Raw genomic sequence first — 23,559 nt, forward strand, 5'->3', positions numbered from 1 at the left:
CCGTAGCAAACATCAGCTGCAGCCTCTCTTTGCTTCTCTCAGAAAATGAGGAGAGCTGAGCCTCAGTGACTGAATCTGGAAAATGGTCCTAAATGGTGTTCTGTGAAAAGTTCATATAGGCAAAGCGATCCCCAATGCCAAAGGAGCCAAGAAACCAAAGAATGAGGCCCACACATCTAGTTTGTCAATACAGGGTGGTTTATTAGGGGGAAACTTCCAGAGTGTGGTCTTGGCCGGGTGCGGTGCCTCACGCCTGGAATCCGAACACTGGGAGGCCGAGGCAGGTGGATCACTTGAGGTCAGGAGTTGGAGACCAGCCTGACTGACATGGTGAAACTCTTGTCTCTACTAAAAATACAAAAATTAGCCGGGTGTGGTGGCGGGTGCCTGTAATCCCAGCTACTCAAGAGGCTGAGGCAGGAGAATCACTTGAACCCGGGAGGCAGAGGCTGCAGTGAACTGAGATCATGCCACTGCACTCCAGCCTGGGCTGGAAAGCAAGACTCCATCTGGGGAAAAAAAAAGAAGTATCGTCTTGGGCAGCAGCAAGATGACAGATCACGCCCTGCAACCCCCGTACTCAGGGCTTCTATCTCGAGAAAGTATATCTGTGCTCTGGAAGGAAAGCGTAGGTGGCTCTAGACGATACATCTTGTGATGGATGTGACAACATCAAGGCTTGTTCCGGAGGAAAGGCTGGTAAATACGTGTTTCTACATAAAGAGTAACACATCTGCTAGACATTTTGGAGGCATTCCCAGGTTCGGGTTAGTCAGAAGTCACACGGCGGGCTGGGTGCAGGGGCTCATGCCTGTAATGCCAGCATTTTGGGAGGCTGAGGAGGGAAGACTGTTTGAGCCCAAGAGTTTGAAACCAGCCTGAACAACATAGTGAAACCCTGTCTCTTTTTTTTTTGTTTTTTTCTTTTTGAGACACAGTCTCACTCTTATCGCTCAGGCTGGAGTGCAGTGGCTTGATCTTGGCTCTCTGCAACCTCCGCCTCCTGGGTTCAAGTGATTCTCCTGCCTCAGACTGCTGAGTAACTGGGATTACAGGCGCCCACCACCACGCCCGGCTAATTTTTGTATTTTTAGTAGAGACAGGTTTCGCCACATTGGCCAGGCCAGTTTCAAACTCCTGTCCTCAGGTAATCTGCCCACCTCAGCCTCCCAAAGTGCTGGGATTACAGGCATGAGCCACTGTGCCAGGTCAACCATGTCTCTCTCTCTCTGTTTTTTTTTTTTTTTGATACGGAGTCTCGCTCTGTCCCCCAGGCTGGAGTGCAATGGCACGGTCTCGGCTCACTGCAACCTCCGCCTCCTGGGTTCAAGCAATTCTCCTGCCTCAGCCTCCCAAGTAGCTGAGATTACAAACCCCGTCTCTTAATAAAAGAAAAAAGTCACATGGCAGAGTAGCATTTTAAAATAAAGTCACAAGGCTGGGCACGGTGGCTCACGCCTGTAATCTCAGCACTTTGGGAGGCTGAGGCGGGTGAATCACCCGAGGTCGGGAGTTTGAGACCAGCCTGACCAACATGGAGAAACCCCATCTCTACTGAAAATACAAAATTACCCGGGCGTGGTGGTGCATGCCCGTAATCCCAGTTGCTCAGAAGGTTGAGGCAGGAGAATCGCTTGAACCCAAGAGGCGGAGGTTGTGGTGAGCCGAGATTGCACCATTGCACTCTAGCCTGGACAACAAAAGCAAAACTCCGTCTTAAATAAATAAATAAATAAATAAATAACATTAAACTAAGTCACTCAGGCTCACGCCTATAACCTAGCAATTTGGGAGGCCGCAGCAGGTGGATCACTTGAGGTCAGGAGTTTGTAACCAGCCCGGCCAACATGGCAAAATCCCATTTCTACTAAAAATACAAATTAGCTGGGTGTGGTGATGGGCGCCTGTAATCCCAGCTACTTGAGAGGCTGAGGCAGGAGAATCGCTTGAACCCAGGAGGCAGAGGTTGCAGTGAGTGAGCTGAAATTGTGTCACCGCACTCCAGCCTGGGTGACAGAGCAAGACTCTGTCTCAAAAAAAAAAGGAACCATGTTCTAGTGTATGGGGTAAGTGGATTGTTTCGGCCCCAACTCCAAGAGGATCAAGGGAGACCACTGCAGCTGCCCGAGAAATTCTCGCTCTCTGACAAGAAACACCCTACCCAGTCTGGGAAAGTTGCCAGGCCAACCCCTCCCCTTGGCTCAAGATTCTGGGAAATCCTAAAAAATGTTTGCCATTGGCCTTTTTATCAGCTCCAGTAGAAATGCGTCTGGCCAGACTTGCTTTACAATTATGCATAACAGATAGTTGGGCCAGGCTCGGTGGCTCATGCCTAGTGCTTTGGGAGGCTGAGGTGGGAGGATCACTTCAGCCCAAGAGTTGGAGGCCAGCCTAGGCAACATGGTGAGACACCATCTCTACAAAAAAGAAATTTTTTTTCTTTTCTTTTTTGAGACGGAGTGTGACTCTGTCTCCCAGGCTGGAGCAATAGAACAAGACTTTGTCTCAAATAAATAAAACCTGCAAAAAATAAATAAATAGATAAATAAAATGCCATCTTTATTTATTTATTTATTTATTTATTTATTTATTTATTTATTGACGGAGGCTCACTCTGTCACCCAGGCTGGAGTGCAGTGGCGCGATCTCGGCTCGCTGCAAGCTCCACCTCCCGGGTTCACTCCATTCTCCTGCCTCAGTCTCCCGAGTAGCTGGGACTATAGGCGCCCGCCACCACGCCCGGCTAATTTTTGTATTTTTAGTAGAGATGAACTTTCACCATGTTGGCCAGGCTGGTCTCAAACTCTTGACCTCAGGTGATCCACCCGCCTCGGCCTCCCAAAATGCAGGGATTACAGGCGTCAGTCACTACGCCCGGCTTTTTTCTTTTTTGAGACAGTCTCACTCTGTTGCCCAGGCTGGAGTGCAGAGGTGCCATCATAGCTTACTGCAGCCTCAGCCTTCCCAGCTCAAGTGATCCTCCTGCTTCAGCCTCCCTAGTAGCTGGGAATACAGATGCACACCACCACATGTGGTTAATTTTTTACAGGTTGGTCTCAAACTCTTGGGCTCAAGTGATCCGCCCTCCATGGTCTCCCAAAGTGCTGGGATTACAGGCATGTGCCCGGCACATTTTCTTCTCAGTGTTTACCTTTTTGCCTCCTCTGAGGTGCTGGAGTGCAGCAATAAGAAAGTAATACTTTTTTTTTTTTTGAGACCGGGTCTTCCTCTGTTGCCCAGGCCGGGGTGTAGTGGTGCGATGCCGGCTCACTGCAACATCTGCCTCCCAGATTCAAGCAATTCTCATGCCTCAGTGCCCCCCGAGGAGCTGGGACAACAGGTGTGTGCCACCACACCCAACTAAATTTTATATTTTTTGTATAGACAGGGTTTCACTATGTTGGCCAGGCTGGCCTCGAATTCGTGGCCTCAAGTGATCCACCCGCCTCAGCCTCCCAAAGTGCAGTGATTATGGGCGTGAGCCACGGCATCTGGCATCCGGCCCAGAATTCTTATACTATTGCCATTACTACTATTATTATGGATGATGGGCATTTGTCTCAGCAGCAAACAGGAACCTGATAAAAGCTAATACATAGTAGCAAGCACTTCTACAGCACTTAGTACGTGGAGGGCCCCTCACAAGCAGGAGATCTGCCATAAATAACAATTCATTCCGTCATCACAACAACGTGCAAGGACATTACAGTCATCACCCTCATTTTGCAGATGAGGCAAATAGGGGAGGCTGAGGCACTTGCTTAAGCTCCCACAGCCAGTAAAAGGCAGAACTGGGATCTGAACCCAGGCAGGCTAGATCCAAAGTCTTGGTTCCTAGCTGGCATGTGATGTTATTTTTTGGCATTGAATTTACACTCAGAAAACTCTGGTGAACATGAGTTAATGAATAAATGTTATGCTCGCTTCTTGGCACGGGGTCTTCCTACCGCATGCTTGGTTGACACTTTCTGTGTGATCTTTAATTTCGCAAGGTTTTTTTTTTTTTTTTTTTTTTTTTGAGATGGAGTCTCGCTCTATCGCCCAGGCTGGAGTGCAATGGCACGATCTCAGCTCACTGCAACCTCCGTCTCCCGGGTTGAAGCAATTCTCATGCCTCAGTCTCCCAAGTAGCTGGGATCTCAAGCGTGCGTCACCACGCCAGCTAATTTTTGTATTTTTAGTAGAGACGGGGTTTCACCATGTTGGTCAGGCTAATCTCGAACTCCTGACCTCGTGATCCGCCCACCTTGGCCTCTCAAAGGGCTGGGATTACAGGCATGAGCCACCACGCCTAGCCTTTTTTTTTTTTTCCCCAAATACAGAGTCTCATTCTGTTGCCCAGGCTGGAGTGCAATGGTGCGATCTTAGCTCACTGCAACCTGTGCCTCCCAAGTTTAAGCAATTCTCCTGCCTCAGCCTCCCGAGTAGCTGGGATTACAGGCATGCACCACCACGCCCAGCTAATTTTTGTATTTTTAGTAGAGATGGGGTTTCACAATGTTGGCCAGGCTGGTCTCAAACTCTTGACCTCAGGTTATCTGCTTGCCTCAGCCTCCCAAAGCACTGGGATTAGAGGGATAAGCCACTGCACCTGGCCTCTTTTTTTCTTTTTTGAGACAGAGTCTCACTCTGTTGCCCAGGCTGGAGTGCAGAGGTGCCATCGTAGCATACTGCAGCCTCAACCTTCCCAGCTCAAGTGATCCTCCCGCTTCAGCCTCCCTAGTAGCTGGGAATACAGATGCACACCACCACACCTGGCTAATTTTTTACAGGTTGGTCTCAAACTCTTGGGCTCAGGTGATCTGCCCTCCACGGTCTCCCAAAGTGCTGGGATTATAGGCATGTGCCACCATGCCCGGCACATTTTCTGCTCAGTGTTTACCTTCTTGCCTTCTCTGAGGTGCTGGAGTGCAGCAATAAGAAAATAATAATTATTATTATTTTTGTTGAGACAGAGTCTCGCTCTGTTGCCCAGGTTGGAGAGCAGTGGCACGATCTCAGCTCACTGCAACCTCTGCCTCCTGGATTCAAGCAATTCTCCTGCCTCAGCCTCCCAAATAGCTGGGATTACAGGTGCCTGCCACCGTGCCCGGCTAATTTTTGTATTTTTAGTAGAGACGGGGTTTCGCCATGTTGGCCAGGCTGGTCTTGACCTCTTGACCTCAGGTGATCTGCTTGCCTCGGTCTCCCAGAGTGCTGGGATTACAGGCACGAGCCACCGCCCCCGGCCTCGCAGGTGTTTTTCTAACACTTGAAGATGACTCCATGCTGGCTTTCTCCATGCCCCAGCGCCTTCTGCACGCCCCACTGCCCGCAGGGCGAATGCCTTCACCCTTCACAAATGGCCGAGTTGACCTCTCCACCTTTACCTCTCATGTATCCCCCTCTCTCCCTGGCTCCAGTGTCTTAGTCCTCTTCTAAATGCATCCAGCTTTGTTCTGTATAGATGTTTGCCACTGTTTGGAAGGCCATCTCTCCTCTATGCCCAAAAAACCTCCATTAAAATCTTCCTTTTCTTTCTTTCTCTCCTTCCTTCCTTCCTTGCTTGCTTTCTTTTTTTTTTTTTTTTTTTTTTTTTTCCGAGTTTTGCTCTGGTTGCCCAGACTGGAGTGCAGTGGCACGGTCTTGGCTCACTGCAACCCCCATCTCCCAAGTTCAGGTGATTCTCCTGCCTCAGCCTCCCAGGTAGCTGGGATTACAGGTGCCCGCCACCACACCTGGCTAATTTTTGTATTATTAGAGACGGGGTTTCACCTTGTTGGCCAGGCTATTGAACTCTTGACCTCAAGTGATCTACCCACCTTGGCCTCCCAAAGTGCTGGGATTACAGGTGTGAGCCACCGAGCTCAGGTGCAACAAAATCTTTCACGATGCCGACCAGGTTGTTGGTAGCAAGCCGTAACCCTGTCATAAACAGGCCTTAAAGAAACTGGCCATAGGCCGGGCGCGGTGGCTCACGCCTGTAATCCCAGCACTTTGGGAGGCCGAGACGGGCGGATCACGAGGTCAGGAGATCGAGACCATCCTCGCTAACACGGTGAAACCCCATCTCTACTAAAAAATACAAAAAACTAGCCAGGCGAGGTGGCGGGCGCCTATAGTCCCAGCTACTCGGGAGGCTGAGGCAGGGGAATGGCGTGAACCCGGGAGGCGGAGCTTGCAGTGAGCTGAGATCCGGCCACCGCACTCCAGCCTGGGTGACAGAGCGAGACTCCGTCTCAAAAAAAAAAAAAAAAGAAACTGGCCATAAACAGGATTTCTGCAGCAATGTGACATGCTCTTGATGGCTGTCACGCACACTGCTAAAAGCTGTTGGTTTACTGGAGCAGGGCAAGGAACACTTTCTAGTACAGATCCAGAAACTATTTCAGACTTACTGATTTTTCTGACTCTGCGTTCACCGGTTGGTGTTACTGTCCAAGAGCAGAACTTAGTAGAATGGCTTTTTCTTCCACATATGAATTCACGGACTCTAACTCCTCATTTGGATCAAATTGCTACTCTGATAGGAAATGGGAGAACTTCAATTGTTAAATAACAGGAATATGATCCTGGCAAAATTATTGTCCCTCCCACAAAGGCACAAATAAAACAGGCCTTTATAAATAGTCTTACTTGGCAAACCCATTTAGCTGAGTTATAGGTGTTCTTGATACTTTCCGAAAACAAAATTATTTCAATTTTTGAAATTAACTAATTGGATTCTCCCTAAAATAACTAAATCTAAACCAATTGAAGGTGCTGAAAATGTTTTTACAGATGGGCCTAGTAATGGTAAAGCTTCTTATTCTGGATCACAAAGTAAAGTTTTCCAGATGCCCTATACTTCAGCTCAAAAAGCAGGCTCGGGGCGGGCCTGGTGGATCACGTCTGCAATGCCAGCACTTTGGGAGGCCGAGGCGAGTGGATCACAAAGTCAGGAGATTGAGACCATCCTGTAACACCGGGAAACCCCGTCTCTACTAAAAATACAAAAAGTTAGCCGGGGGTGGTGGCGGGCGCCTGTAGTCCCAGCTACTCAGGAGGCTGAGGCAGGAGAATGGTGTGAACATGGGAGGCGGAGCTTTCAGTGAGCCGAGATGGCCCCACTGCACTCCATCCTGGGTGACAGAGTGAGACTCTGTCTCAAAAAAAAAAGCAGAGCTTGTAGCTGTAATTGAAGTGCTGACTGCTTTTGAGATGCCTGTTGCTGGGAGAAAAGCTGAGCATTGGGAGAGAAGCTGAGGCAGGGCTTGCATGTCTGCTGGACTTGCTGGCTCCTTGCTTCCAGCACTCCCATTATCTCAAGCAGCCATATGTTTCCCATTCACTTGATACACTGTTCCCTTTCAACCCTCACATCCTCACCACCTGTTTGTTTGAGCACCAATAAGTAGTGTGGGCTCCCAGAGCTCAGGCCCTTTGCAGCCTCCACACTTGCGATGGCCTTCGGTCCCACTTTCTCTCTCAAACTTGTCTTTTCCTCATTCCTTTGACTCCGCCAGACTTCATCGCCCCCACGACCTGGTGTTGGGTCTGATCACCCCAACACCTCTCAATGTAATTTCTGATTCTTCATACGTGGTTCATTCCACACAATTAATTGAAAATGCTCAGCCGGGTGTGGTGGCTCATGCCTGTAATCCCAGCACTCTGGGAGGCCGAGGCGGGCAGATCACGAGGTCAAGACATCGAGACCATCCTGACTAACATAGTGAAACGCTGTCTCTACTAAAAAATACAAAAAATTAGCTGGGTGTGGTGGTGGGCCCCGTAGTCCCAGCTACTTGAGAGGCTGAGGCAGGAGAATGGCGTGAACCCGGGAGGCGGAGCTTGCAGTGAGCTGAGATCGCACCATTGCACTCCAGCCTGGGCAACAGAGCAAGACTCAGTCTCAAATAAATAAATAAATAAATAAATAAATAAATAAATGGCAGAAAAATTCTGCTTTGCTGTGGAATTCCCAAACTAATATAGACCAGAACCTAGCTAATCAAATCAATGATCTCCAACAAACTGTAATGTGGCTAGGAGATCGAGTAGTTAGTCTAGAATATAGAATGCAATTACAACGTGATTGAGATACTTCTGATTCTTGCCTTACTCCTCATCTGTGTAATGAAACAGCACGAGTGGGAATTCAAAGGGTCATACTGGAAAGTTATCTTTAGATATTGCAAAACTGAAGGAACAAGTATTTCAAGCCTCGGAGGCACACCTGACACTAATGCCAGGTACTAAAGTGCCTGAAGGAGCTGCAGACGGATTCGCAGCCATTAACCCATTAAAATGGATCAAGGCACTTGGAGGCTCTGTGATATCAATGACGATTGTGCTTTTAATCTGTGTTGTTTGTCTTTGTGTCCTCTGCAGACGCGGATCCTGAATCCTGCAAGAAGCAGCCCACCGTGACAACGCTGCCTATGCCTTTATCGCTTTGCAAAAACGAAAAGAGGGGACATGTTGGTAGCAAGCCATAACCCTGTCATAAACGGGCCTTAAAGAAACTGGCCGGCCGGGTGCGGTGGCTCAAGTCTGTAATCCCAGCACTTTGGGAGGCTGAGGCGGGTGGATCACGAGGTCAGGAGATCGAGACCATCCTGGCTAACATTGTGAAACCCCGTCTCTACTAAAAATACAAAAAACTAGCCGGGCGTGGTGGCGGGCGCCTGTAGTCCCAGCTACTCGGAGGTTGAGGCGGGAGAATGGCGTGAACCCGGGAGGCGGAGCTTGCAGTGAGCCGAGATCATGCCACTGCACTCCAGCCTGGGCGACACAGCGAGACTCCGTGTCAAAAAAAAAAAAAAAAAAAAGAAAGAAACTGGCCATAAATAGGATTTCTGCAGCAATGTGACATGCCCTTGATGGCTGTCACGCACACTGCTAAAAGCTGTTGGTTTACTGGAGCAGGGCAAGGAACACCTGACCCCGCCCGGAGCAGAAAACTGCTCAAACCACAAACGATAGCAGGAGCTGCCTGTGCCTTAACAACATGCTTTTACTGCGGATAATCAGCCAGGGCCTGTTTCTCTCCTCCTTGCTAAGAATGCTTTGTTTCCCATAAGGAATGCTTTTAGCTAATCCATAATCAATAGAAGCAATGCTTATCACTGACTTTCTGTCAGTAAAGGTGTGGGTCAGACTGTGTTCGTGGCTCTCAGCTCTGAAGGCTGTCAGCCCCCTGATTCCCACTTTATACTCTATATCCCTGCGTCTTTGTCTTAATTCCTCTAGCACCGCTGGGTTGGGGTCTCCACGACCAAGCTGGTTTCAGCACCAGGTACGGTGGCTCATGCCTGTAATCCCAGCACTTTCGGAGGCCAAAGCAGATGGATCACTTAGGCCCAGGAGTTCAAGACCATATGGGTTCGTATGCACTTCTGAAAAATTTAGGTGTCTACTTCTATGAATTTAAGATTCGAGCATTAATCACCACCATCAGGAAACAGAACTGTCCCACCTCCATAGAGAAACTCCCTTGGGGTACCCCTTCCTATTTAAACCCTCCCGGCCAGGCGTGGTGGCTCAGGCCTGTGATCCCAGCGCTTTGGAAGGCCGAGGCGGGCGGATCACTTGAGGTCAGGAGTTCAAGACCAGCCTGGGCAACATGGTGAACCCTTGTCTCTACTACAAATATAAAATTTATCTGGGTGTGGTGGTGGGCGCCTGTTATCCCAGCTACTTGGGAGGCTGAGGCAGAATTGCTTGAACCTTGGAGGCAGAGGTTGCAGTGAGCTAAGATTGAGCCACTGCACTGCGGGCTGGGTTACAGAGCAAGGCTCCGTATCAAAACAATAATAACAATAAAAACCTCTCTTAAATTCTAATCACCTGTGTTCACAGCTGGTCTGTTTTCTATCACTATATATAATTTTGTCGCTTTGAGAATGTTATATAAATGGAATCATTCAGTATGTAACGCCCTCCTTTCTTTTTTTAGAGACGGAGTCCTGCTCTGTCACTGCTTACTGCAGCCTCCACCACCTGGGCTCAAGCGATCCTCCCATCTCAGCCTCCCGAGTAGCTGAGCGCAGAGGCATGTGCCACCACACCTGGCTAATGTTTTTTTTTCCATTCAGCCCAGTCACCCAAGTTGTTATTGTATCAATAGTTCATTTCTTTCTATTGCTGAGTAGTATTTTGTTGAATCTACTGGCAGCTTAATGGACATTTGGGCTTGAGCTATGTACAGCTGCCATGAACAACTGTGTACTGGTTTGTGTGCAAACGTTATTTTTTCTCTCTAGGACAAATACCTGGGAGTATCAAAATTATTTTTTGATATTTATTATTAAACTATTTTTTCTTTTTCTTCATAGTAATGATATTGTGTCCTATGTGGATTTCCCTCTCCCCAAACTTTTTTTTTGTTTGTTTTTTGTTTTTTTGAGACGGAGTCTCTCTCTGTCACCCAGGCTGGAGTACAGTGGTGCAATCTCGGCTCACTACAACCTCCGCCTCCCAGGTTCAAGCAATTCACCTGCCTCAGCCTCCCAAGAAGCTGGGATTGCAGGCGCCCGCCACCATGCTCAGCTAATTATTTTGTATTTTTAGTAGAGATGGGGGTTTCACCATGTTTGCCAGGCTGGTTTCGAACTCCTGACCTCAAGTGATCCGCCTGCCATGGCCTCCCAAAGTTGTAGGATTACAGGCATGAGCCACTGTGCCCTGCTCCCTCCCCCCTTTTTTTGGTAGAGATGGGGTCTTGCTTTGTTGCCCAGGCTGGTCTCAAAGTCCTGGCTTCAAGCATTCCTCCCATCTGGGCCTCCCACAGTACTGGTATTGCAGGCATGAGCCACCGTGCCTGCTCCCATTTATGTTTCTATTCAGCAGTTTGTGTAAACTTCAAGTCTGTGAATCCATGTGTGACACTAAGGTCTTAATTAATTGTCTACCAAGTAAGAGAAACTGACTAATATCCTGTCCTGTGTGAAGCTGGCCAGCCAGTTAGGAATAACCATGTCCCGACCAGCCTGGGAAACTTGGCAAGACCCTGCCCTGATAAAAAGTTTAAAAATCGACTGGACACAGTGTCTCATACCTGTAATCCCAGCACTTTGGGAGGCTGAGCCAGGAGGATTGCTTGAGCCCAGGAATTGGAGACCAGCCTGGACAACAAAGTGAGACTTCTGTACAAAAAATTGCTGGGCATGGTGGCTCACACATGTAATCCCAGCACTTTGGGAGGCAGGCGGATCACCTGAGGTCGGGAATTAGAGACCAGCCTGGCAAACACAGTGAATCCCCCTCTCTAGTAAAAATACAAAAATTAGTTGGGTGTGGCGGTGGGCGCATGTCATCCCAGCTACTCAGGAGGCTGAGGTAGGAGAATCACTTGAAACCGGGAGGTGGAGGTCGCAGTGAGCCGAGATTATGCCACTGCATGGTCACTCCAGCCTGGATGACACAGCAAGATTCCGTCTCAAAAATAAAGAAGTAAAAAAAAAAATTAGCGGGCTGGACACGGTGGCTCATGCTTGTAATCCCAGCACTTTGGGAGGCCAAGGTGGGCAGATCACAAGGTCAGGAGACTGAGACCATCCTGGCCAACATGGTGAAACCCCGTCTCCACTAAAAATAAAAAAATTAGCTGGGTGTGGTGGAGGGCACCTGTGGTCCCAGCTACTTGGGAGTCTGAGACAGGAGAATCACCTGAACCCAGGAGACAGAGGTTGCAGTGAGCTGAGATCATGCCACTGCACTCCAGCCTGGGGACAGAACGAGACTCTGTCTCAAAACAAACAAACAAACAAACAAAAAAATAGCAGTACATGGGGCACATGCCTATAATCCCAGCTACTCAGGAGGCTGAGGTGGGAGGATAGCTCAAGCCCAGGAGTTCAAGGCTGCTGTGAGCTATTATCACACCACTCCACTCCAGCTAGGCAACAGAGTGAGACCCTATCTCTAAAATAATTAATTAATAAAATAATTAGCCAGGTGTAGTAGCCACTAGCTACTTGGGTCCCAGCTACTGTAGTCCCAGGTACCGGGGTGGCTAAGGCAGGAGGTAATTCCTTGAGCTAAGGAATTTGAGGCTGCAGTGAGCTGTGACTGTGCCACTGTACTCCTTCCTGGGTGACAGAGTGAGAACCTGTATCAATAATAATTATAATAATGCAGTGTATTTTACTTAATAGACCACAGAGCTCAATGAATCCTCCTCACAACCCTATGTAGGTAGATATTATGATCTCTGCTTTCCAGAATAGAAAAGTGAGGACCAGAGAGGGCGGCCTCTTGTTCAAAAGCAGTACAACCAAGAAGGGGCAAGGAGCGTTTTGAAACCAGTCAGCCAGGCTCCCGGGCTCTTAACAAGGAAAGCAGCCTGGTTTCTAAAGCTACAGCTTGCGGAAGCAGCCAATTCCCAGGTTTTACCTCCTGACTGTGAGACCTCCAAAAAAATGACCAGGGACCTTGGAGTCTGTTTCCCACTTTGTGAACTGGGGACAGTAGAATCTACTTCCCAGGTCTGCCGGGAGAAATTAGGAACGAGGAAGGTAAAGCGCGGAGCTGAGGGGCTGGCCTACAGGTGCTCTACACATATTAGTAATAATTTTTTTATTTTTATTTATTTATTTTTTTGAGACGGAGTCTCGCTCTGTCGCCCAGGCTGGAGTGCAGTGGCGCAATCTCGGCTCACTGCAAGCTCCGCCTCCCGGGTTCACGCCATTCTCCGGCCTCAGCCTCCCGAGTAGCTGGGACTACAGGCGCCGCCACCACGCCCGGCTAATTTTTTTGTATTTTTAGTGGAGACGGGGTTTCATTGTGTTAGCCAGGATGGTCTCGATCTCCTGACCTCGTGATCCGCCCGTCTCGGCCTCCCAAAGTGCTGGGATTACAGGCTTGAGCCACCGCGCCCGGCTCCGGCCTTCCAAAGTGCTGGGATTACAGGCGTGAGCCACCGCGCCCGGCCGATTAGTAATAATAATAATAATAATAATTATTATTATTTTTTTTTTGAGACGGAGTCTTGCTCTGTCGCCTAGGCTGGGGTGCAGTGGCCGGATCTCAGCTCACTGGAAGCTCCGCCTCCCGGGTTTACGCCATTCTCCTGCCTCAGCCTCCTGAGTAGCTGGGACTACAGGCGCCCGCCACCTCGCCCGGCTAGTTTTTTGTATTTTTTAGTAGAGATGGGGTTTCACCGTGTTAGCCAGGATGGTCTCGATCTCCTGACCTCGTGATCCACCCGTCTCGGCCTCCCAAAGTGCTGGGATTACAGGCTTGAGCCACCGCGCCCGGCCTAGTAATAATTATTAAGTTTGCTGTTACAATCCTCTCTCTCCCTCTGAACGACTCCTAATGATGCACGGCTTTGAGAGCAAAAAAAGTCAAGGTAAAGTTTTGCCACAAAGTCCAGAGGGCAAGACATTAAATTTAACTGCTCAACGACTGGTGTTGGCAAGAAAGCAAGCTTCCCCTCCTCACGCTATCCTTCCCCTGCGTATCCGGCGAGCCTGAAGTCATAGGGTAGAGATCTGCAGAAGCGATATCTAGCTGTGGTTCCCTCTGTAAGGCGGAGCTAAATGGTGCATTCGCCGAATGGGGAAGCTAGAACTAAATGATCTCTCTGTCGACTGGAGCCAACGAGAAACGGCGTAGCCGCAATGGGGGCGGAGGATGGGGGCCCGCCCCCAGGGTGGGCGGGGCGTCAGCTACTTAATTGGCGCCTCGAGAGACCGAAGGTTTCGAGGGCCCCGCATCACAACGATGGCGCTGCGCTGGGGCATCGTGTCTGTCGGTCTCATCTCCAGCGACTTTACGGCCGTGCTGCAGACACTGCCTCGCTCCGAGCACCAGGTCCGCCCGCCCTCCGGATTCTGGGGAAGAGGAGGCGGGGGGCCGGGACTCCAGAGTCTAACGGAGGAGAGAGTTTAGGGTTCAGGACTAGTGAGTGGGTCGTCATGGCAGTGAACGTCTGCTTCCTTGCTACCTCCTTCTCCACCTCTGTTCTGCAAACCTGTGTCTTGAGGTTTGGAAAGGCCTTGATGTGAGCTACTGTGAAAATAATTTAGATACTGGGGGATTTAATAATGGCTTTCCCCCAGATCTTTCTTTCCCAGGGCCCAAATGTCCAGCCCCCGTCATCTCTTCCCCCAGAACCACGTCTCCCCTTCTCCTGGTGGTAGCCTCCTCCTTTGCCTCCCTTCCATCCAATTTCCACGCCTGCCCCAGCCCCTTAAATCCAATTCTTGCGCCCCTCCAGGTGGTGGCGGTGGCGGCCCGCGACCTGAGCCGTGCGAAGGAGTTTGCACAGAAACACGACATCCCCAAGGCCTACGGCTCCTATGAGGAGCTGGCCAAGGACCCGAATGTGGGTGAGTGGCGAGGGCGATGGGGGTGCTGGCTGCCACCCCTGAAGCGCTGCTCCCTGGCTGCCCCGTGGAAAATGCAAGGCTCCTCAGAATGGGCCAGTCCCTTTGGGTTCTATAAAGACCTTTGGCTGGGAGGCGAACTATAAAACGGGCTTGGTCTGGGACTGGCTGTCTAGTAGGTGTTAAACTCCATTTAGCGTTTGAGACCAGCCTTGGCAACATAGCAAGACCCAATCTCTACAAAAAATAAAAATAAATTAGCTAGGTATGGTGGCACGCACCTGTAATCCCTGCTACTCGGGAGCCTGAGGCAGGAGAATCACTTGAACCCAGGAAGCAGAGGTTGAAGGGAGCCAAGATCGCACCACTGCACTCCAGCCTGGGTGCCAGAGTGAGACTTGGTCTTAAAAATAAATAAGTTAAATAAATAAATAAATAAAATAAAATAGAATGGCGAGAGGTAACATCTCCTTTCTAAGGACAGCTCCCCAAGGGAGACTGGGTGTGACGGACCACCTGGTCCCTGGGTGCTAGGGCAGGGCCTCGAAGTTGTGGGCGGAGCTCGGCGGTCTGGGTGGGTGGGGCTGCTGACCTCTTGACCTACTTACTCCCACCCTAGAGGTGGCCTACGTTGGCACCCAGCACCCCCAGCACAAGGCGGCGGTGATGCTGTGCTTGGCGGCGGGCAAGGCCGTTCTGTGCGAGAAGCCCATGGGCGTGAACGCAGCGGAAGTTCGTGAGATGGTCACGGAAGCCCGATCCCGAGGCCTCTTCCTTATGGAGGTGAGGGCAGAGGAGGCCTTCCAACATCTAGTATAGCAGTGCTTGCCATTACTTAATACGGTTGCCAGTGGGTGGGCGGGGTCAGTGCATTTGCCAGGATGTATCTGAATCTCCTTGGCAGCATCTATTACCACGAGAGCCTTTGCTTTTGGCCCTTAGTAAACACGGCAGGACTTAGTGAAATTGCTTGGATCTTCTGTCAGTTTTTAAGAAAAAGATGCGAAGAGTGAAAGTGGCATAGAATGGCAATGGGCTTAGTTTGGGTGGGGTTCCAGGTAGAGGTTGAAAGGACCAAGTGTAGCAGGACGAGCTGCAGACAAAACTCCTCAGACACCGGATTAAAGAAGGAAGAGGTTTTTTATTCGGCCAGGAGTGTCGGCAGACTGACGTCTTAAGAGCCGAACTCCCCCAGAAAGAAATATTTGGTCTTTTTAAAGGCTTACAACTTTAAGGGGTCCATGTGAAGGGGTTGTGATAAATCGAGCAAGCGTGGGAAACGTGACTGGGGGCTACATGCATCAACTAACAGAACAAAAAGTTTTACAATGCTTTTTTTATACAGTATCTGGAATTTACAGATAACACAAGTAGTTTCGGCCAGGGGTTGATGTTATTATTATTACTTTAACTCCTAGGGGCAGGTGGTGGTGCCAAGGTTGTCTGGCTATTTATCTTACTTTTGTTTCTCTTTCTCTTTTCTCCTGTCTTGTGAACTAGGCAAGGCGGGGGGAGGAGGGCAGCAGGAGTAGTAGTGGTCTCCTTCCTTACAAGGAGCCCCTTACAAACCTGCAGTGCAGTGCAGGGCAGTGGCGTGATCTTGGCTCACTGCAACCTCTGCCTCCTGGGTTCAAGCGATCCTCCTGCCTCAGCCTCCCAGGTAGCTGGGATGACAGGCACCCGCCACCACGCCCAGCTAATTTTTGTATTTTTAGTAAAGACGGGGTCTCACCATGTTGGCCAGGCTGGTCTTGAACTCCTGACTGCAAGTGATCCTCCCGCCTCAGCCTCCCAAAGAGCTGGGATTATAGGCGTGAGCCACCGTTCCCAGCCCCTACCTCAAGGTCTTTAATGTAATCCCATCCACCAGGACCCCTTAGCCTTGTAAAGTCACACATTCACAGACCCTGAGGATCAGGACGTGGATATCATTGGGGGCACCAGTAGCCTACTGTCACAACACCCAGGCTCAGAGCCTGCCCCCAGCTCCCCGGTGCCCCCATCCCCGTGTTCACGCTCCTCTCCACTGCTTGGAGCCTGGATGGACCTCGACCACATCTGTCTGGCCCCGCCCTTGCCCTGTGAGCCCTGGCACTCTTGCATCAGCATTTTTAGAAATTGCTGGTATGGGTTGGGCGCGGTGGCTCATGCCTGTAATCCCCAGCACTTTGGGAGGCCAAGGCGGGCGAATCACATGAGGTCAGGAATTCAAGACCAGCCTGGCCAACATGGCGAAACCCCGTCTCTACTAAAAAAGTACAAAAATTAGCCGGATGTGGTGGCGGGCGCCTGTCATCCCATCTACTTAGAAGGTTGAGGCAGGAGAATCGCTTGAACCCAAGAGGCGGAGGTTGCGGTGAGCTAAGATCCCGACGCTGCACTCCAGCCTGGACGAGCAAGACTCTGTCTTAAAAAAAAAAAAAAAATTTCTGGAGTGCAGCCTTGGGACCTTTGCCCATTCTCCTGGCTCTGCCCATGACATTCTTTCTTGGGCCCTTTGCCTAGTCCACGGAGCTTCCATCTCCCCTGGAATGTCAACTCTTCAGGGTGTCACTGTCCCGGCCGTACTGCGTGAAGGAGACTCCGTTTTATTTGTGTCCTTGGTATTCCTTTGTTCATCCCTTAGTCGCCTGTTCTCTCTCTAGACTGGGTGCTCCAAGAGGCAGAACTCTGGTTTTTGTTGTCGTTGTTGTTGTTTTGTTTTGTTTTGTTTTGTTTTGAGACGGAGTCTCGCTCTGTTGCCCAGGCTGGAGTGCAGTGGCGCGATCTCGGCTCACTGCAAGCTCCGCCTCCCGGGTTCACGCCATTCTCCCGCCTCAGCCTCCCGAGTAGCTGGGACTACAGGCGCCCACAACCGCGCCCGGCTAATTTTTTGTATTTTTAGTAGAGACGGGGTTTCACCGTGGTCTCGATCTCCTGACCTTGTGATCCGCCCGCCTCGGCCTCCCAAAGTGCTGGGATTACAGGCGTGAGCCACCGCGCCCGGCCTGTTTTGTTTTTTTGTTTTTTGTTTTTGTTTTTGTTTTTTTGAGACAGAGTCTTGCTCTGTTGCCCAGGCTGGAGTGCTGGAGTGCAGTGGCACGATCTCGGCTCACTACGAGCTTCGCCTCCCGGGTTCACACCATTCGCCTGCCTCAGCTTCCCAAGTAGCTGAGACTACAGGCGCCCGCCATCAGGCCCAGCTAATTTTTTGTATTTTTAGTAGAGACGGGGTTTCACCGTGTTAGCCATGATGGTCTCGATCTCCTGACTTTGTGATCCGCCCGTCTCAGCCTCCTAAAGTGCTGGGATTACAGGGGTGAGCCACCACGCCTGGCTGTCGTTGTTGTGAGACAGAGTCTTGCTCTGTCGCCAGGCGGGAGTGCAGTGGCGTGATCTCGGCTCACTGCAACCTCTGCCGCCTGGCTTTAAGTGATTCTCCTGCCTCAACCTCCCGAGTAGCTGGGATTACCCTGTAGTCACAACAGTTGCTTTCAGAGGTACTAGGGAGTTAAGGCTTCAACACATGAATTGTGTTTGGCGGGGTAGAAGCGGGAGGGAGAGGGACACAATTCAGCCCCTAACATGAGGAGACTGGGGCAATGGTCCAGATGAAAAAGAACAAAAGTCAGTAGGGCGCAGTGGCTCATGCCTGTAATCCCAGCACTTTGGGAGGCTGAGGTGGGGGAAGTGCTTGAGCTCAGGAGTTAAGACCAGCCTGGGCAGCATAGTGAGATCCTATCTCTATTCAAAAAAATAAAAATAAAAAGGAAAAAGAAGAAAAGTCAAGAGAGTCAGGAGCAAGAAGGATACAACTTGGGGTCTGATGGGCTGTGTTTGGAGACTGGGTGGCAGTGGGTATCCCACTACAATTGGGACCCCCGAAGGGATTAGAACTGGTTGGTTAACTCCTTTGCTTGTGGTCTGCAGGCCATCTGGACCCGCTTCTTTCCTGCCTCCGAGGCTCTGAGGTCTGTTTTGGCCCAGGGAACTCTAGGAGACCTCCGGGTGGCTCGGGCAGAATTTGGGAAGAACCTCACCCATGTTCCCCGGGCTGTAGACTGGGCCCAGGCCGGGGGTGCCCTGCTGGACTTGGGCATCTACTGTGTCCAGTTCATCTCCATGGTCTTTGGAGGGCAGAAGCCAGAGAAGATTTCCGTCATGGGAAGGCGTCATGAGACAGGTACCATGTATCCTGGAATATTTCATAGTGATGGGAATGACTCTGGCTCCCTCTGGGAGCACTGAGCTGGGGACAAGTCTCCAAGTCAATGAGAATTAGATCAGACACCTAGAAGAACAACTTTCCATGAAGCCAGAGACGATCAAAGTCAAGAGTGCAGGCGAGCACTACCCTGGGACTTTGCTATGTGATCTTAGCCAGCAACTTAACATCTCTGAATCTTAATTACTTTACTGGTAAAGTGTCACTAATAGGGTTGTCATGGGAGTTAATGAAGTAACTCCTGAGGCAAATGGCAGTTAATAAATACAAAATTATTATTTTTTGAAGCTGTCTCAGTGATCCTTTGCTACATAAAAGACTACCCCACTTGGCCAGGCGCGGTGGCTCGTGCTTGTAATCCCAGCACTTTGGGAGGCCGAGGCAGCCGGATCACCTGAGGTCAGGAGTTGGAGACCAGCCTGACCAATATGATGAAACCCCATCTCTACTAAAAATACAAAAATTAACTTAGGCATTGCGGCAGACACCTGTAATCCCAGCTATTTGGGAGGCTAAGGCAGGAGAATCGCTTGAACCCAGGGGGCGGAGGTTGCAGTGAGCCAAGATGGCACCACTGCACTCCAGCCTGGGCAATAGAGTGAGACTCCATCTCAAAAAAAAAAAAAAAAAAAAAGGTTGCCCCACTTTGCAGAAGAGGCCCTTGCCTTGGCTTCCACTCAGCTGGAAAGTATCCAACAGGGCATGAGCCAGCCAGATGTGATGCCCTTCCTCTTTGACCTTTAACCCCAAGAAGCAAGAGGCAGTTCATGCTTTAATGCTCTATTAAAGTTACATGCAGCAGCAAAAAAAAAAAAAAAACACCACGAAACTTAGTGACTTCAGGCTGGGCATGGTGGCTCATGCCTATAATCCCCGCACTTTGGGAGGCTGAAGTGAGCAGATCACTTGAGGCCAGGAGTTCAAGACCACCCTGGCCAATGTGGTAAAACCCTGTCTCTATTAAAAATGCAAAAAAAAAATTAGCTGGGCATGGTGGCATGCACCTATAGTCCAGCTACTCTGGAAGGTGAGGTGGGAGGATCAATTGAGCCTGGGAGGCAGAGGTGGCAGTGAACTGAGATGGTGCCACTGCATTCCAGCCTGGGGAACAGAGCCAGACCCTGTCTCAAAAACAAACAAGCAAACAAACAAAAAACCTTAATGACTTCAAATAGCAATCATTTATTAGCTTGATTCTGTGCATTGGAAAATTGTGTCTGTTCTTCTGCTGGTCTTACTCCTGCAGCTGCAGTCAATTGGCTGTTCAGCTGGGACTGGACAGTCTGGTACAGCTTCATTTATGTCTTACAGGTGGTAGGTGACTGTCTGGGAAGTCACCTTGATTCTCCTCCACCTGGCCTCTCCAGCTGGCTAGATACCATTCACATCATGGTGTGAGAATTCCTGATGTGCGAGCACTTTTCAGTCCTCTAATTACACCATATTTGCTGTTGACCCATTGGACAAAGCAAGTTACATGGCCAGCTCAGTTTTCAGAGATGGGCAAATAGACTGTATTTTTTTTTTCATTTAACATAGTGTCTCACTTTGCCACCCAGGGTAGAATGTAGTGGTGTGATCTTGGCACGCTGCAGCATCAATCTCCTAAATTCAAATGATTCTCCTCTGTAAGACCCCCAAGTAGCTGGGCATACAGATGCAGGCCGCCACGCCTGGCTGTGTTTTTTGTTTTTTTGTTTGGTAGAGATGGGGTTTCCCCATGTTGCCCAGGCTGGTCTCGACTTCCTGAACTCAAGCAATATACACATTTTGGCCTCCCAAAGTGCTGGCATTACAGGCATAAACCACCGTGTCCAACCATTTTTTTTTTTTTTTTTTTTTTTTTTTTTTGAGACAGGGACTCACTCTGTCATTCAGGCTGAGTGCAGTGGCATAATCATTGCTCACTGCAACCTTGACCTTCCAGGCTCCAGGGATCTTCCACCTCAGCTCCGGAGTAACTAGGATCACAGGCACAAGCCACCACACCCAACAAAATTTTTTGTTTTTTGTAGAGACGGGATCTCGCTATATTGCCCAGGCTGGACATAAATGTTGAACTCCTGGACTCAAGTGATCCTTCTGCCTCCACCTCCCAAAGTGCTGAGATTATAGGTGTGAGTCACTCTGCACAGCCAAAACTGTAATTCTTGATAGAAGAAGAAAACTGGCACTCATAGAGGAAATGATATTGGCCATCTTTGCAAACAGTACCACAGAAAACAATGAAAAGCCAGAACAAAACAATAGCTTGAAGGAAGCACTTTAGAAAACTCAGGAGAATCATTTGAACCTGGGAGGTGGAGGTTGCAGTGAGCCGAGATCGTGCCGCTGCACTCCAGCCTGGGCGACAGGGCAAGACTCCATCTCAAAAAAAAAAAGTATCTGTCTTGGCTTCATTCTTTTGCCTTGCCATGCAGGAAGTGAAGTCTGTCACCCAAGATTCCACAGGCAGGATTTGAGGCCTGTGCAGTCTCAGAGACTCTGCCCTGAGAGGCCCCTGCCCTAACCCAGGACTTCCCTCCAGGTGTGGACGACACAGTCACGGTGCTCCTGCAGTACCCAGGAGAGGTCTATGGCAGCTTCACTTGCAGCATCACCGCGCAGCTCTCCAACACAGCCTCCGTGAGCGGCACCAAGGGCATGGCACAGGTGAGGCGCAGCAGGCCCAAGCGCTAGGGATTGTACCCCTAAAATAGAAGGGGGACAAATGGCCCCTGGAGCTGGATGAGGGCTTAACCAGCCAATTTCACGTCATTACTAAAGAGTTCATCCTCCTTAACCAAGCCAAGAGGTGGGTTCTGGGCCTCTAGGCTCTCCTTACTTAGGATTAACCTATTGCTCTGTCAAATATCCTTGGACCTGGCCGGCACGGTGGCTCACGCCTGTAATCCCAACACTTTGGGAGGCCAAGGCAGGCGGATCACCTGGGTCAGGAGTTCAAGACCAGCCTGGACAACATGGTTAAAATCCATCTCTACTAAAAATACAAAAATTAGCTGGTTGTGGTGGCAAGCGTCTGTAATCCCAGCTACTCGGGAGGCTGAGGCAGGAGAATCGCTTGAACCCGGAAGGTGGAGGTTGCAGTGAGCTGAGATAGTGCCATTGCACTCCAGCCTGGGTGACAAGAGAAAAACTGCATCTCAAAAATTTTATATATATATACCTGGCCGCCATGGTGGTCACACCTGTAATCCCAGCACTTTGGGAGGCTGAAGCTGGTGGATCACTTGAGCCCTGGAGGTTGAGGCTACAGTGAGCTGTGATTGTGCCACTGTACTCCAGCCTGGATGACAGAGTGAGATCCTGTCTCAAATATGTGTCTTCAGTCTGGAGGAGAAGCCAGTTATTCTCAACCATGCTTAGTGGGCAGTTGTGAACTTTGGAAGCACAACTGGGGGGAATCTGGGTGTTAACAAAGGTCAGCTTAACTGGCCTTCCTGGGGCCCTGTTGCTAGGAAAAAATCCTATTCTATAGCCAGGCATGGTGACTTACACCTGTAATCCCAGCGTGATTGGGAGGCTGAGGAGGGCAGATCACTTGAGCTCAGGAATTCAATACCGGCCTGGCCAACATGGTGAAACCCCGTCTCTACTAAAAAAAAAAAAAAAAAAAAAAAAAATACAGGCTGGGCACGGCGGCTCACATCTGTAATCCTAGCACTTTGGCAGCCCAGAGCGGGTGGATCACCTGAAGTCAGGAGTTTGTGACCAGCCGGGTCAACATGATGAAACCCTGTCTCTACTAAAAATGCAAAAATTAGCCGGGTGTGGTGGTACATGTCTGTAAGCCGAGCTACTCAGGAGGCTGAGGCAGGAGAATTGCCTGAACCTGAGAGGTGGAGTTGGCAGTGACCCGAGATCGCGCCATTGCACTCCAGGCTGGGCAACAACAGCGAAACTCTGTCTTGGAAAAAAGAATAAAAAATTAGCCAGGCATGGTGGTGGGTACCTGTAATCCCAGCTACTCGGGAGGCTGAGGCAGAAGAATCACTTGAACCTGGAATATGGAGGTTGCAGTGAACTGAGATTGATCCACCGCACTCCAGCCTGGGCAACAGAGCAAGACTCTATCTCAAAAAAAACAGAAAGAAAGAAAAGAAATAAGAAGGAAACGTGATTCACAGACACACGAAGATAAGTCCTCCTCTCTAGGCCCTAAGAACACCTTGTTTATAACCTCGTAAGGTTAGGGAGAGGTTTGCTGCTGGGGAGATAGACGGGATTTTTGTGTGACAGCAGCGTTGCTAAGGAACAAACTTCTAGCAACCAGAAATGAGGGAGGGTCCAGAGCTCCCTGGGGATAGACGAGACAAGCCCTTTGCCACCAGGTTTGAGAGGGAGGCCCCTGCGCACCACCTGGCATGTTCCTGGGGGCAGCCCCAGGAGCACCATTGGTGAAGACAGCAGCGCCACTTTCTCTCTCCCTCCAGCTCCTCAACCCCTGCTGGTGCCCAACCGAGCTGGTGGTGAAGGGGGAGCATAAGGAGTTCCTGCTGCCCCCGGTCCCAAAGAACTGCAATTTTGACAATGGGGCAGGCATGAGTTATGAGGCCAAGCATGTCCGGGAGTGCCTGCGCAAGGGTAAGGATATGGAGGGGTGGCGGGCACCAGGCTGGCAGAGGAAGGTTGGGCTCTTCCCCACCTGCTCTGTCACCCTGCTGCTTAGAACTACATCTCCCAGGAGGTTGCAGTGAGCTGAGATCGCACCACTGCACTCCAGCCTGGGCAACAGAGCAAGACTCTTGCTTCCCCCCCCCCAAAAAAGAACTACATCTCCCAGGAACCCCTGCAGCATCCATCTGCCTGAACCATGTATATTGTACCACATGGAATTCTGGGAATTGTAGTTATTTGGGTTTCGGGTGCGTGGGTAGGAGGGGTCCCTAACTACCCTATCCCCGCAGGTCTGAAAGAAAGTCCTGTGATTCCCCTGGTAGAAAGTGAGCTCCTGGCTGACATCCTTGAGGAGGTGAGGAGGGCCATTGGAGTCACCTTCCCCCAAGACAAACACTGATGTATCTCTGAATAAATAAAAACGTCGTTCCTATAGAGATCTTA

General features: G+C 50.1%; 1 protein-coding gene across 1 annotated transcript; it reads left to right on the forward strand.

Moving 5' to 3' along the window:
• Positions 1–13,636: 13,636 nt before the first annotated feature.
• LOC105478694 (dihydrodiol dehydrogenase) lies at positions 13,637–23,559 on the forward strand. The gene is made up of 7 exons (XM_071087401.1): positions 13,637–13,779; positions 14,186–14,297; positions 14,914–15,077; positions 18,204–18,456; positions 21,026–21,150; positions 22,932–23,082; positions 23,406–23,559. The coding sequence occupies exons 1-7, from the start codon at positions 13,690–13,692 to the stop codon at positions 23,513–23,515; spliced, it is 1,005 nt and encodes a 334-aa protein (XP_070943502.1). The 5' UTR covers positions 13,637–13,689; the 3' UTR covers positions 23,516–23,559.

The sequence above is a fragment of the Macaca nemestrina genome, chromosome 20 (assembly GCF_043159975.1).
Source record: "Macaca nemestrina isolate mMacNem1 chromosome 20, mMacNem.hap1, whole genome shotgun sequence".
Classification (NCBI taxonomy): Eukaryota; Metazoa; Chordata; class Mammalia; order Primates; family Cercopithecidae; genus Macaca; species Macaca nemestrina.